The 12680-nt window shown below is 49.8% G+C and overlaps 1 protein-coding gene across 3 annotated transcripts in view; it reads left to right on the top strand.

Annotated features, from left to right (window-relative positions):
- Window positions 1–4177, top strand: part of LOC122544330 (paired immunoglobulin-like type 2 receptor beta-2) — a 31985-nt gene extending 27808 nt beyond the window's left edge. For 2 of the 3 annotated variants that reach the window (XM_087982809.1, XM_087982807.1), the window contains 2 exons: window positions 1852–1895; window positions 3627–4177. In XM_087982809.1, coding sequence (XP_087838935.1) covers window positions 1852–1895; window positions 3627–3776 — 194 coding nt within the window. In that variant the 3' untranslated portion in view covers window positions 3777–4177. The remainder of the gene's footprint in view (window positions 1–1851; window positions 1896–3626) is intronic. The other variant, XM_087982808.1, reaches the window with a different exon arrangement.
- Window positions 4178–12680: the final 8503 nt, after the last annotated feature.

Here is a 12680-nt window from a genome sequence, read left to right as displayed (position 1 = left end):
AAATAAACAGCGAATGCTAAATGGCAAGTCGACTTGATGAAACATTGTGCCTGGGACTGGGCAAAACGCAGGCACCGAATGGGGTTAGTGAGTTGGCTTGCTCACTCTATTGACGTCTCCACCCCCTATGTCCCATTATCTTTAACACAGAGTTAGAGACAGTAAGTGGAGGATCACATGGAGCAGAGAATTGACCCATCCAGCCTGTACAGCCCAAAATACACTCTTACCTCAGTAGTTAAGAGAAAGTAGTTAAGATAGGAATCATAACAGCCATTAAAAAGCACTTGGAGTGCTTGGTGATTGGTGTCATCAACACTGGCCCAGGCAGCTGGGCAGCATGGTGGCCCTACAGTAAGCACTACTGCCTCACAGCACCAGAGACCTGGGTTCGATTCCAGCCTCAGGTGACTGTTGGTATGGATATTCTCCCTGTGTCTGTCTGATTTCCTCCCACAATCCAAAATATGCAGGTTAGGGTGAACTGGCCATTCTAAATTGTCCATAGCGCTGAGGGATGTGTAGGTTAGGTGCATTAGTCAGGGGTAAATAGGGTAGGGTCTGGGTGGGTTAATCTTTGGAGGGTTGGTATGGAAACTTTGGACCTGTTTCCACACTGCAGGGATTCCATAACTGAGGTAAGAGTGTATTTTGGGCTGTACTGGCTGGATGGGTCAATTCTCTGCTCCATGTGATCCTCCACTTACTGTCTCTAACTCTGTGTTAAAGATAATGGGACATAGGGGGTGGAGACGTCAATAAAGTGAGCAAGCCAACTCACTAACCCCATTCGGTGCCTGCGTTTTGCCCAGTCCCAGGCACAATGTTTCATCAAGTCGACTTGCCATTTAGCATTCGCTGTTTATTTGTGTTCAACGGGAAGCGAATGGGAGCCCTTCATATCCTGATGGGACTAGAAAGGCAGGAGGCATGTTCCCAACAGGTTACGGTCTCAACGAGGTGGGATAGGACTGAGATGAGGAGAAATTTCATCAAGTCCCTGGAGTTTGGAAGCAGGCCATTCGGCCCAGCAAGTCCACACCGACACCCTGAATAGCATCCCACGCAAATCCATATCCCCCCCCTACCCTATCCCTGTAACCCTGCACAGCCCTGGGCACTATGGGACAATTTAGCACGGCCAATCCACCCTAACCTGCACAGCCCTGGGCACTATGGGACAATTTAGCACGGCCAATCCCCCCTAACCTGCACATCCCTGGGCACTATGGAACAATTTAGCACGGCCAATCCCCCCTAACCTGCACATCCCTGGGCACTATGGGACAATTTAGCACAGCCAATCCACCCTAACCTGGAATTTGTGAGGAAACCCATGCAGACACGGGGGGGGTGGGGGGAAATGTGCAAACGCCACACAGTCACCCGAGGATGGAATTGAACCTGGCTTCCTGGTACTGTGAGGCATCGGTGCTAACCACTGAGCCACCACACCATCCCCTATCCCAATGGCATTGTCAATACCTTCCGACGTAGGGGAGACAATTTATCATGAAGCAACAACCAAGCAAGGGATGGCAATCCCAGACTACAACAACAATTTGCATTGACGTAGCTCCTGGAAAACTTAAGGCAATGATGCCTCACCACAGTGTAGTAAAGCGCTGGGGGCAGGGAGATGGGATGCAGGGGGTGTCACTAAGCGACCAGGCTGGAAAATCCAGAGGGGCGGGAGTCGAGGTCATGAAGGGGGCAGTGGCTAGAACTGAGAGGGGTGGGTGCTCAGGAGGGATGGGTGTGGTAGTTTCGCTGGTTGAGATGGAAGGGAATCACACACAAACACGAGAGCGTGTCCCCTGAGTGCTTTGCCATCTGCTTTGTACCTTTCAGATCCTGGCGCACCGTGCCAACCTGAGACAGCGGCCACTGGTGAGGTAAGACCCAGAGGTGGATGGAGGTGGCAAACTCGGGAAATGGCAAGGGGGTGTGGGTGGGGGAGGACACTTCCTCACAGCACCCTCGGGAATCGGATGGGATAATGTTGGAAATAGGAGCGGGTGGGCCATCCGCACACCCCATTCCCACCCTGAGCCTGCTCCACCGACAATATGGGAGTGAGGTCAAAGTTCAGCCGCTAAGATCGCTGCCAAGTGACGGGAATGGTGGAGTCTTCCCATGCCTCTTTCTCATATCCCCAGTTCCGTAGTCTTTTCTTTTTGCCTTGATGTCCTCCAAGAATTCTGGCATTTCGGACACAGCGGGGCATGGCGGTGCACAGCAAGATCCCACGGAGCTGTGGAACTGCTGTCCCCCACTGGGTGACAGCTGGTCCCCCTTCTCACCCCTTGTCCAGCCACTGGTTATATCTCCCAGCCTCCCTCGCTCTCCCTCCCCCACCGAAAGGAGTCGTCAACGCGGAATCGAGGCCTTCATTTCGTAGCACCTTCCCCAACCTCAGGACGACCCGTGAAGGGCTCAGTCAGCCTGTCGTTTCCACCTTACAAGTTATTTTTCTCAGGATCGGGGCAGGGCGCTTTCGTCTTCCCTCGTGCCGCCTCACCCACCCAACGACGTTCCAGAACCTTCTCCTCCATGGGTTGGTCTGCAAACCTGACCAGGTGGGACCAAGCCCGAGGATTTGTCCATTGTCTTGGGGAACACGACTGGCGGGGGTTAGAGGGAACTAGGGGTGTGGGTGTGTGCGTGTGCATATGTGCGTGCGCGCAGCTGTGTTTATGCATGTGTGCGCGCGTGTGTCTGCATGTGTGCATTTCTCTGTGTGTGCGTGTCTGTGCATGTGCCTGTGTGTGTGCGTCTGTGTGCACGTTTGTCTGTGTGTGTGTGCGAGCATGTGCACGCCTGTCTGTTTGTGTGCATGTCTGTGTGTGTGTATGTCTGTGCATGTGCACGTGTGTGGATGTGCCTGTGTGTGTGTGTGTCTGTGTGCACGTGTGTGTGCGAGCGTGTGCACGTCTGTCTGTGTGTGTGTATGTCTGTGCATGTGCACGTGTGTGGATGTGCCTGTGTGTGTGCGTGTCTGTGTGCACGTGTGTGTGTGTGTGTGCGAGCGTGTGCACGTCTGTCTGTATGTGTGCATGTCTGTGTGTGTGTGTGTATGTCTGTGCATGTGCACGTGTGTGGATGTGCCTGTGTGTGTGCGTGTCTGTGTGCATGTGTGTACGTTTGTGTGTTTGGGGGGTGCAGGGCAGGCTTGAAGGGCTGAATGGCCTATTTTTCAGTCCCTTTTTCTTTAACGCGTGGCAACAGGTTGCCATGAAGATGGCCAGGTTGCTTCAGGAGACGCAGATTCAAGGTGACCACTCCCCCCCCCCCCCCCCCCCCCCCCTCACCTTCTGATCGTCAATAGGGGAGGGGGAAGGGGGTTAGGGGGCACGAGTTGGCCAAATATGACCTGATGACTCACCCGCCTGCCACCTGCGTCCCACCACCGGACCCCCACCCAAGGGGTGGAAGTGGGGGTGCGGATCGGCGGAAACTCCCAATGGGATTGCTCCCTCTGCAACCCTGTTCTCAACTCCCGTCCTCTCTCTTTCTCTCTCTCTCTCTGCTTCACCCACCACCCCCGCCCCCACTGGACACCCCCACCCCTACATCCCCAACTCCCCACCGCCCCCCACCCCCCCCCCCACACCCCCTCCCCGCAGCAGCTCGCCCAGCCGGAAGGCCTGGTCTACGCCTCTGTGCAGGTCGGAGGAGGAGCAGGAAGAAAAGGTCTGAAGAACGGGAGCAGGACCCCCCGAGGGGGTGGAGACGTTGTATACGCGGCCGTGCGGTTCCAGCCAGACTCTCACTAGATGTCCACCCCCCTTGACTTCCATCCCCACCCCATTCCCCCTCCTCTCACCCTCAATCCCCTTTCCCCTTGCCTCACAGAGTGCTGAGGCCTACTGGGGGAAGAGACAGGCCTTGAGCCTGCTGGCCTGAAGTAGGCCTTTCTCTGTCGCTGCCGAATGGATCTGTTCGACTCCCGATCGGGTGCTCCCCCTTTGTGTCTCTCACCCTCCCCTCCACCCCTCTCCCCTAACACATTGTCCCCCCTCACCCTACTCCCCTCCTCTCTCCTTCCCCTTCCTCATCCCCTCACCCCTCCCTAACCCCTCCCTACCCCCTCCCTACCCCCTCCCCTCCCCCAGTGGTTGATTTGGGAGCTGTAACTACGACATGTCCATCAATAAAGAGCGACTTTATTTGTGTAGCACCCTTTTCTGCAAACCATTCTCCCAAGGACTTAACAGCCGGTGAATTATTTTCATGAAGGGGAGTCGCTTCTCACTGTGAGGAACATGGGAAGCTGAAATCAAGCGCTGTTCACTCCCACGAACAGGAAATTTATAAATAAGCAGATGATTTAACGATTAGGTCATAAGTATTTGTCCCATGACTCTACTTGGTCTCAAAATATTCTCCATAAACCCATTTACAAAGACTTTTATAAAGTCATGCAGCACGGAAGCAGATCCTTCAGCCCAACTCGTCCACGTTTCCTAACCTAATCTGGTCCCATTTGCCAGCATTCGGCCCATCTCCCTCCAAACCATTCCTATCCATGTGTCTGTCCAAATGTCTTTTAAATGTTGTCACTGCACCTGTCTCTACCATTTCCTCTGGCAGCCTATAAGGTCACCCCTCAGCCTCTGATGCTACAGGGAAAACAGCCCCAGCCTATTCAGCCTCTCCCTGTAGCTCAAACCCTCCAACATCCTTGTAAATCTTTTCTGAACCCTTTCAAGTTTCACAACTTCCTTCCTGTAGCAGGGAGACCAGAATTAAATGCAGTATTCCAAAAGTGGCCTAACCAATGTCCTGTACAGCTGCAACATGACCTCCAAACTCCTATACTCAATGCACTGACCAATGAAGGCAGCATTTCCAAACACTTTCTTCCCTACCATCAAGGAACTATGAGCCTTCACTCCAAGGAGTCTGTCAGCAACACTCCCCAAGGCCCTACTGTGAAGTGTATAGGTCCTGCCATTAGAAAAATGTTCCCAGTCTTACCAGATGATGGGATTACTCGCTCCTCAGAGAGGGAGTGAGAGAGAGAGAGGGGACTGGTATTGGTTTAATCTGAGGGTCACCATGCCCTCAGGTAAGTGGAGAGGTTAAGGAGAATCCTGCGCAGTAAACTCAGCCGATGCAGGAATTGATTCCACATCTTAACTCATCTGGATGAGTTCGCTAATGTCCTTTTGGGAGGGAAACCTACCGCCCTTATCCTGGTCTGGCCTACACGTGACTCCAGACCCGCAGCGATGGGGCTTACACTGAACTGCCTTCTGAAATAGCTGAGCAAGCCGCTCAGTCAAGGGGCAGTTAGGGGTGGTATTAAATACTGGTCTGACCAGCAACAGCCACAACTTCTGAGTGAATAAAAAATGACCCTGTTAGAGGAAGGATGTTATTCAACTCTTAAGATTTACAAGGATGTTGCCTCAGTTGGAGGGTTTGAGCTACAGGGAGAGGCTGAATAGGCTGGGGCTTTTTCCCCTGAGGCTGAGGGGTGACCTGATAGAGGTTTATAAAATCATGAGGGGCATGGATAGGGGGAATAGACAAGGTCGCTTCCAAGGTAGGGGAATCCAAAACTAGAGGGTAGAGGTGAGAGGGGAAAGATTTAAAAGCGACCTGAGGGGGACTTTTTCATGCGGAGTGTGGTGCGTGTGTGGAATGAGCTGCCAGAGGCAATGATGGAGGCTGGTACAATTATAGTATTTAAAAGGCATCTGAATGATTACATGAAGGGATATGAGCCAAGTGCTGGCAAATGGAACTAGATTAGGTGAGGGTATCTGGTCCGCATGGACGAGTTGGACCGAAGGGTCTGTTTCCATGCTGTACGACTCTATGACTCTATTGCATTGCCCCTAATAGCAGAGAGTCTGGAGTAAGTCCATCGATGGGAAAACTGCAGGTGATTTCCTGGTGGTGGTTCACAGCATGGAGATTGCCGCAGGTCATTCTGCGGTGTTGATGGGGAGAGAAAAAAGAAAGTTTGTTGGGGGCCCTCTTGTGACACAGTGGCAGTGTCCCAGCCCCTGGACTAGAGGAGCCTGGATTCAAGTCCCAACTACTGCAGGAGTGTCAAGTTGCATTTCTCAACAGGGTGATTGGGAAAATTTTAAAGTCAATAAAGTTTTATTTTTAAATGTTTGGTAAGTGCATCGCAAGTGATTAAAAAGGTGTTTCGTATGCTTGCCTTCATCGCTCAGACCTTTGAGTACAGGAGTTAGGACGTCATGTTGGGGTTGTACAGGACATTAGTGAGACCTCTTCTGGAGCATTGTGTCCAGTTCTGGGTTGCCCTGTTATAGGAAGGTGAATCTTAAACTGAAGAGATTTACCAGGATGTTGCCAGGAATGGAAGAGACACTAGTTCGGCTGAGACTTGTATCACTGAAGTGGAGGAGGTTGAGGGGTGAGGTTTAGAAAATCATGAGGAATATAGATAGGTGTCTTTTCCCGAGAGTGGGGGGATTTGAAGACTAAGGGGGCATATTTTTAAGGTGAGAGGAGAGTGACTTGAAAAAGACATGAGGGGTAATTTGTGTACACAGAGAGTGGTTCACATATGGAATGAACCTCTTGAGAAAGTGGTGGATGTGGGTACAGTTACAATGTTTAAAAGACATTTGGATAAGTTTATGAACAGGAAAGGTTTGGAGGGATATGGGCCAGGAGCAAGCAGCTGGGACTAGTTTAGTTTGGGACTATATTCAGCGTGGACTGGTTAGGCCAAATGGTCAGTTTCCATGCCATATGATTCTGAGAAAAAGAGAAAGCAGTTGTGGTGCAGTGCTAGCGTCCCTACCACCGAGACGGGAGGCCCGAGTTCCAGTCCAGAGGGAGCACCTTTAATGAATTGATTGGGGAAAATATGTCAAGGGGAGAAATTGTAGATGGTAGTGCCACTACCTCTGGGCCAGGAGGGCTCGAGTTCAAGTCCCATGTGGCACCCGAGGCTTTAAAAAAACGACACTGCAGACGAGATCATCGACTCGCTCTGGGCTAGGTGATCCTGACATTGAATTGGTGCAATCTTCACCCGCAATGTGATGTTCTTCCAGCAGGTGGTAGTGTTAGTCTCCAGTCGGCGCTGAAGGTAAGATCTAATTCTCTTGGCTTAAAACCTCACCCTAAACATTGGGACCTCACACAGGCATGCATTCTCCAGAGTGCTGCATTCGCCCTGGGACAGTTTACTCAGCAGACATCCTGGTACACCAATTGCTGCAGGACTGGCATGCAGACAAAGCAGATAATTAGGAAATCTAGAGAATTAGACTGCGTATTCCGAGGGGTTATGGATTGAAATATTGAGGTGTCTCTTTCACGTTCCCGCTCCAAAGAAGAATTTAGAGTCAGAGAGTCATAGAGATGTACAGCACGGAAACAGACCCTTCGGTCCAACATGTCCATGCCGACTGGATAGCCTAACCTAATCTAGTCCTACTTGCCAACATTTGGCCCATATCCCTCCAAACCCTTCCTTTTCATATACCCATCCAAATGCCTCTTAAACACTGTAATTATACCAGCCTCCACCATTTCCTCTGGCAGCTCCTTCCACGCACCACCCTCTGTGTGAAAATGTTGCCCCTTAGGTCCCTTTTAAATCTTTCCCCTCTCACCCTAAACTTATGCCCTCCGGTTTTGGATTATCCCACCCCAGGAAAAAGGTCTTGTCTATTTATTCTATTTATGTCCCTCATAATTTTATAAACCTCCATAAGATCACCCCTCAGCCTCCGACACTCCAGGGGAAAACAGCCCAAACCTAGTTCGCCTCTCCCTATAGCTCAAACCCTCCAACCCTGGCAGCATCCTTGTAAATCTTTTCTGAACCCTTTTCAGTTCAGAGATATCCTTCACCATTCAATTATTATCAATTTACCATCAACAGGAATAATTCTTGTAAGACAGAGATATACTGTGGAACTGCTGCTCCTGTTAGTTTGTACCCTGAGAATTCCTTCTCCCTTCTCATCGTCAATGGCCCCATTCACTCTCGGTATAAATGGTTCAGGGGAGGAGGAGTTGGATCCAGAAGGGAGGGGTTAATCCCATTGGCAATGTCCTCAATCTGCGGAATTAAGGAGCGGATTACTCAGTAACCCCATGCTGTCTCTGTCCTGGGAGTGTTTGATAGGGTCAGTGTACAGGGAGCTTTACTCTGTATCTAACCCTGTGCTGTCCCTGTCCTGGGAGTGTTTGATAGGGTCAGTGTACAGGGAGCTTTACTCTGTATCTAACCCCATGCTGTCCCTGTCCTGGGAGTGTTTGATAGGGTCAGTGTACAGGGAGCTTTACTCTGTATCTAACCCTGTGCTGTCCCTGTCCTGGGGAGTGTTTGATGAGGGACAGTGTAGAGAGAGCTTTACTCTGTACCTAACGCCATGCTGTCCATATCGCTCGGTTAATCCCAATTAAAGACGGCCCTCAGGCATTTGAACCTCCCGAGAATGCGTTCCTATTTTGACGTCTGAGATTTCTCACCCGATGACCAGACCTTTCAGTTTGGAAGGAATGAATCCCTCAATGTCTCAGAGGAAGAGGACACAGATTTTGGTTCTTTTTATCATGTATTGTCATAAAGGGTAGCATTTATTACACATCCCTAATGGCCCAGAGGACGGTTAAGCACCAACTGCACATCGCTGTGGGTCTGTTAAGGTAAGGACGAATTATTTGCTACTGGACAACTTGTGGCATGGTGGCTCAGTAGTTAGCACTGCTGCCTCACAGCACCAGGGACTGGGGTTTGATTCCAGTCTCGGATGACTGTCTGTGTGGAGTTTGCACATTCTCCCCGTGTCTGCGTGGGTTTCCTCCCACAATCCAATGATGTGCAGGTTAAGGTGAGTCGGCCATGCTAAATTGCTCAGAGTTTTCAGGGATGTGTAGGCTAGGTGCATTAGTCAGGGGTGGACTTGGGTCAAAGGGCTTGGTTCCACGCTGTGGGAAGTCTATGAACTGGCAGCAGCGACTGAGTCATACACAGTATAGAAACAGACCCTTCAGCCATAGTTCCCTAAACTGAATAGTCCCGTCTGGCTGCTTTTGCTCCATGTCCCCCTAAATCTTTCCTATTCATATACCTGTCCAAATCTGGTTTCAATGTCCTAACCTATCTTATAAATGTTGTCATTAGATCTGACATTTTAATTCCAGGTTGAGTCTGAATTTGCCCCCCACTATGACGGGATTTGAACCCTTGGCCCTGCTGAATGTTAAGCTCAGTTTCTAGTCGAAGAGTCACATGACACAGAAACCATTCATTCCAACCAATCCGTGTGGACCATAATCCCAAACTAAACTAGTCCCACCTCCCTGCTCCTGGCCATATCCCTCCAAATCTTTCCTCTTCATGTACTTATCTGAATGTCTTTTGAACGTAATCCACCACTTCCTCAAGAAATTTGTTCCACACATGAACCTCCCTCTGTGTAAAAGATTTCCCTGTGTGTCTTTTTTAAATCTCTATCCTCTCACCTTAAAAATATGTCCTCTAGTCTTCAAATCACCCATCCTAAAGACACCAACCATTACCCCTATCTACACCCCTCCTAATTTTATAAACCTCTGTAAGGTCACCCCTCAGCCTCCATTAAAGAAAGTCCCAGACTCTCCTTATAACTCAAATAGAGTCAGAGAGTCAGAGAGATATACAGCATGGAAACAGACCCTTCAGCCCAACCCGTCCATGCCGACCAGATATCCCAACCCAATCTAGTCCCATCTGCCAGCATCTGGCCCATATCCCTCTAAACCCTTCCTATTCATATACCCATCCAAATGCCTCTTAAATGTTGTAATTGTACCAGCCTCCACCACATCCTCTGCCAACTCATTCCATACACATACCACCCTCTGCATGAAAAAGTTGCCCCTTAGGTCTCTTTTATATCTTTCCCCTCTCACCCTAAACCTGTGTCTTCTAGTTCTGGACTCCCCGACCCCAGGGAAAAGACTTTGCGTATTTACCCTATCCATGCCCCTTATAATTTTGTAAACCTCTATAAGGTCACCCCTCAGCCTCTGACGCTCCAGGGAAAACAGCCCCAGGCTGTTCAGCCCCTCCCTATAGCTCAAATCCTCCAACCCTGGCAACATCCTTGTAAATCTTTTCTGAACCCTTTCAAGTTTCACAACATCTTTCCTATAGGAAGGAGACCAGAATTGCACGCAATATTCCAACAGTGGCCTAACCAATGTCCTGTACAGCCGCAACATGACCTCCTAACTCCTGTACTCAATACTCTGACCAATAAAGGAAAGCATACCAAACGCCTTCTTCACTATCCTTCATCAACCTGCGACTCCACTTTCAAGGAGCTATGAACCTGCACTCCAAGGTCTCTTTGTTCAGCAACACTCCCTAGGACCTTACCATTAAGTTATAAGTCCTGCTAAGATTTGCTTTCCCAAAATGCAGCACCTCACATTTATCTGAATTAAACTCCATCTGCCACTTCTCAGCCCATTGGCCCATCTGGTCAAGCTTCCATACCTGGCAACATCCTGGTAAATCCTTCTCTCCAGCTCAATAATATCTTGCCGATTCCAAGCAGGTTTCCCTGGAGCGTCGGAGTCTGAGGGGTGACCTTATCCAGGTTTATAAAATCATGAGGGGCATGGATAGGGTAAGTAGACAAGGTGTTTTCCCTGGGGTGGGGAAGTCCAGAACTAAGGGGCATAGGTTTAGGGTGAGAGGGGAAAGATATAAAAGGGACCTAAGGGGCAACCTTTTCACACAGAGGGTGGTGTGTGGATGAAATGAGCTGCCAGAGGAAGTGGTGGAGCCTGGTACAATTACAGCATTTAAAAGGCATCTAGATGGTATATGAATAGGAAGGGTTTAGAGGGATAGGGGCCAAATCGGACTGGATTAGGTTAGGATATCTGGTAGGCATGTTCAACTTGGACCGAAGGTCTATTTCCATGCTGTACGTCTCTCTGACTTTGATCTAGTGATGTTTCAACTACAGCACCCTCAACTCTGTCAGTCTCACCGAGTTCATCCACTACATTCAGTTCTGACTGCAGAGCTCCAGCAACTGCAGCTCTCTGCAGTTATCTGTTGATCTATCTGTCTATCTCTCCATCTGACTCTCTATACCTCCGTGTACATCGCTCACGTTGCCTATCCAACTATCATCCATCTGTGAGCCCTGTGTTTCATTTACGCTTGAGTTACACAAGACTCTGATGATTTGCATGACTGTACGATTTGCATCAGAGTCAGATTTAGATGGTCTCACATTTTGCAAACGCCCTGATTGCATCTTCCAACCTGACCCTCTCGTTTCCGCCTTCCGTCCGCAGAACAGACATTACCCTTTCACAAAGAATCGTTCTGTCTCCAGCGCTTTGCCCTCAAAAGGCATGGCCGTGGAATCCCTGGTGGGACAGAGGTCTGGTCATTTTTATGGCAAAACTGAGGACTGCTGTTGCTGGAGCTTAGATCAGAATGGTGCTGGAAAAGCACCATACCTGATGAACATTCCTGATGAAGGGATTTTGCCCGAAACGTCGATTTTCCTGCTCCTCGGATGCTGCCTGACCTGCTGTGCTTTTCCAGCACCACACTAATCTGGCCTCTGGTCATTTATATGTCTGGAATTATACAGCACTGAAACAGACCCTTCGGTTCAACCAATCCATGCTGACCAGTTGTCCCAAACCTGTCCCACTTGCCTGTGTTTGGCCCATGTCCCTCTCAACCCTACCTATTCATGTACCTGTCCAAATGTTATAACTGTGCCTACACTTCCTCTGGATGAACCACCCATGAAAAAGTTGCCCTCGGGTCCCTTTTAAGTCTTTCCCCTCTCACTTTAAGCTTATGCCCTCTCGTTTTGGACTCCCCCACCCCAGGGCAAAGACTTTGGCTCTTCACCTTATCCGTGTCCCTCGTGATTTTATCTCGATGAGCAGTTTGAGGCCAAACGCAATGAGACCTCCTCAAATTTTGACAGATGTACTTACCTTACCCTTCCACGTTCTCATCTACATGGTTTCTATCTGTATTGTCACCAATATCTTCACTGAACCAACTGCTTCTGCTACATCCCACCCATCCAATTATCAGTCATAGCCTAGAACTCTTCCCGTCCTCCCCCTGGGACCCACAATGTTCTCCAATATCTTCCCATTGGCCTGCCTGTTGGTTGTTTCCTGTCCTCTCACCTCTTACTGAAGCGCTCATGCCCAAAACGTTGATTCTCCTGCTCCTTGGCTGGTGCCTGACTGGCTGTGCTTTTCCAGCACCACACCCTTCTAAACTGTAGGCCCCTCAATTTCCCCTCCCAGTCTCCATCTTGTTATGTTTTGTAACCGTCCCCTTCCAATAGCAACCCCCTACCTCAAAAAAACCCAGAAATCACCCCTTTTTCCTCACCAGCTACGTCCCCGAAGTCAATCCACCATCGACAAGGCCCAAGTCAGGAGTGTGAGGGAATACTCCCCACTTGCCCCTGGATGGGGGCAGCTCCAACAACACTCAACAAGCCCGACACCATCCAGGGACAAAGCAACCCCCGCTTGATTGGCACCACATCCACACACATCCCCTTCCTCCCCCACTCAAGCTCAGGAGCAGTAAACAGTGACACATTGCCAAATAAGGAACAGAACAGCCCAGTTGGGGAAGGGTCTGTGGAACACAGCAGAGTTATGCCAAATTAAATAAGACAAGTCAC

The sequence above is a fragment of the Chiloscyllium plagiosum genome, unplaced genomic scaffold, assembly GCF_037043375.1.
Source record: "Chiloscyllium plagiosum isolate Xiang-an unplaced genomic scaffold, Cpla_swu_hap1 HiC_scaffold_44, whole genome shotgun sequence".
NCBI classification, from domain to species: domain Eukaryota; kingdom Metazoa; phylum Chordata; class Chondrichthyes; order Orectolobiformes; family Hemiscylliidae; genus Chiloscyllium; species Chiloscyllium plagiosum.
The sequence above is the reverse complement of the archived record's forward strand: the minus strand, read 5'-3'. Positions and strand labels throughout refer to the sequence as shown.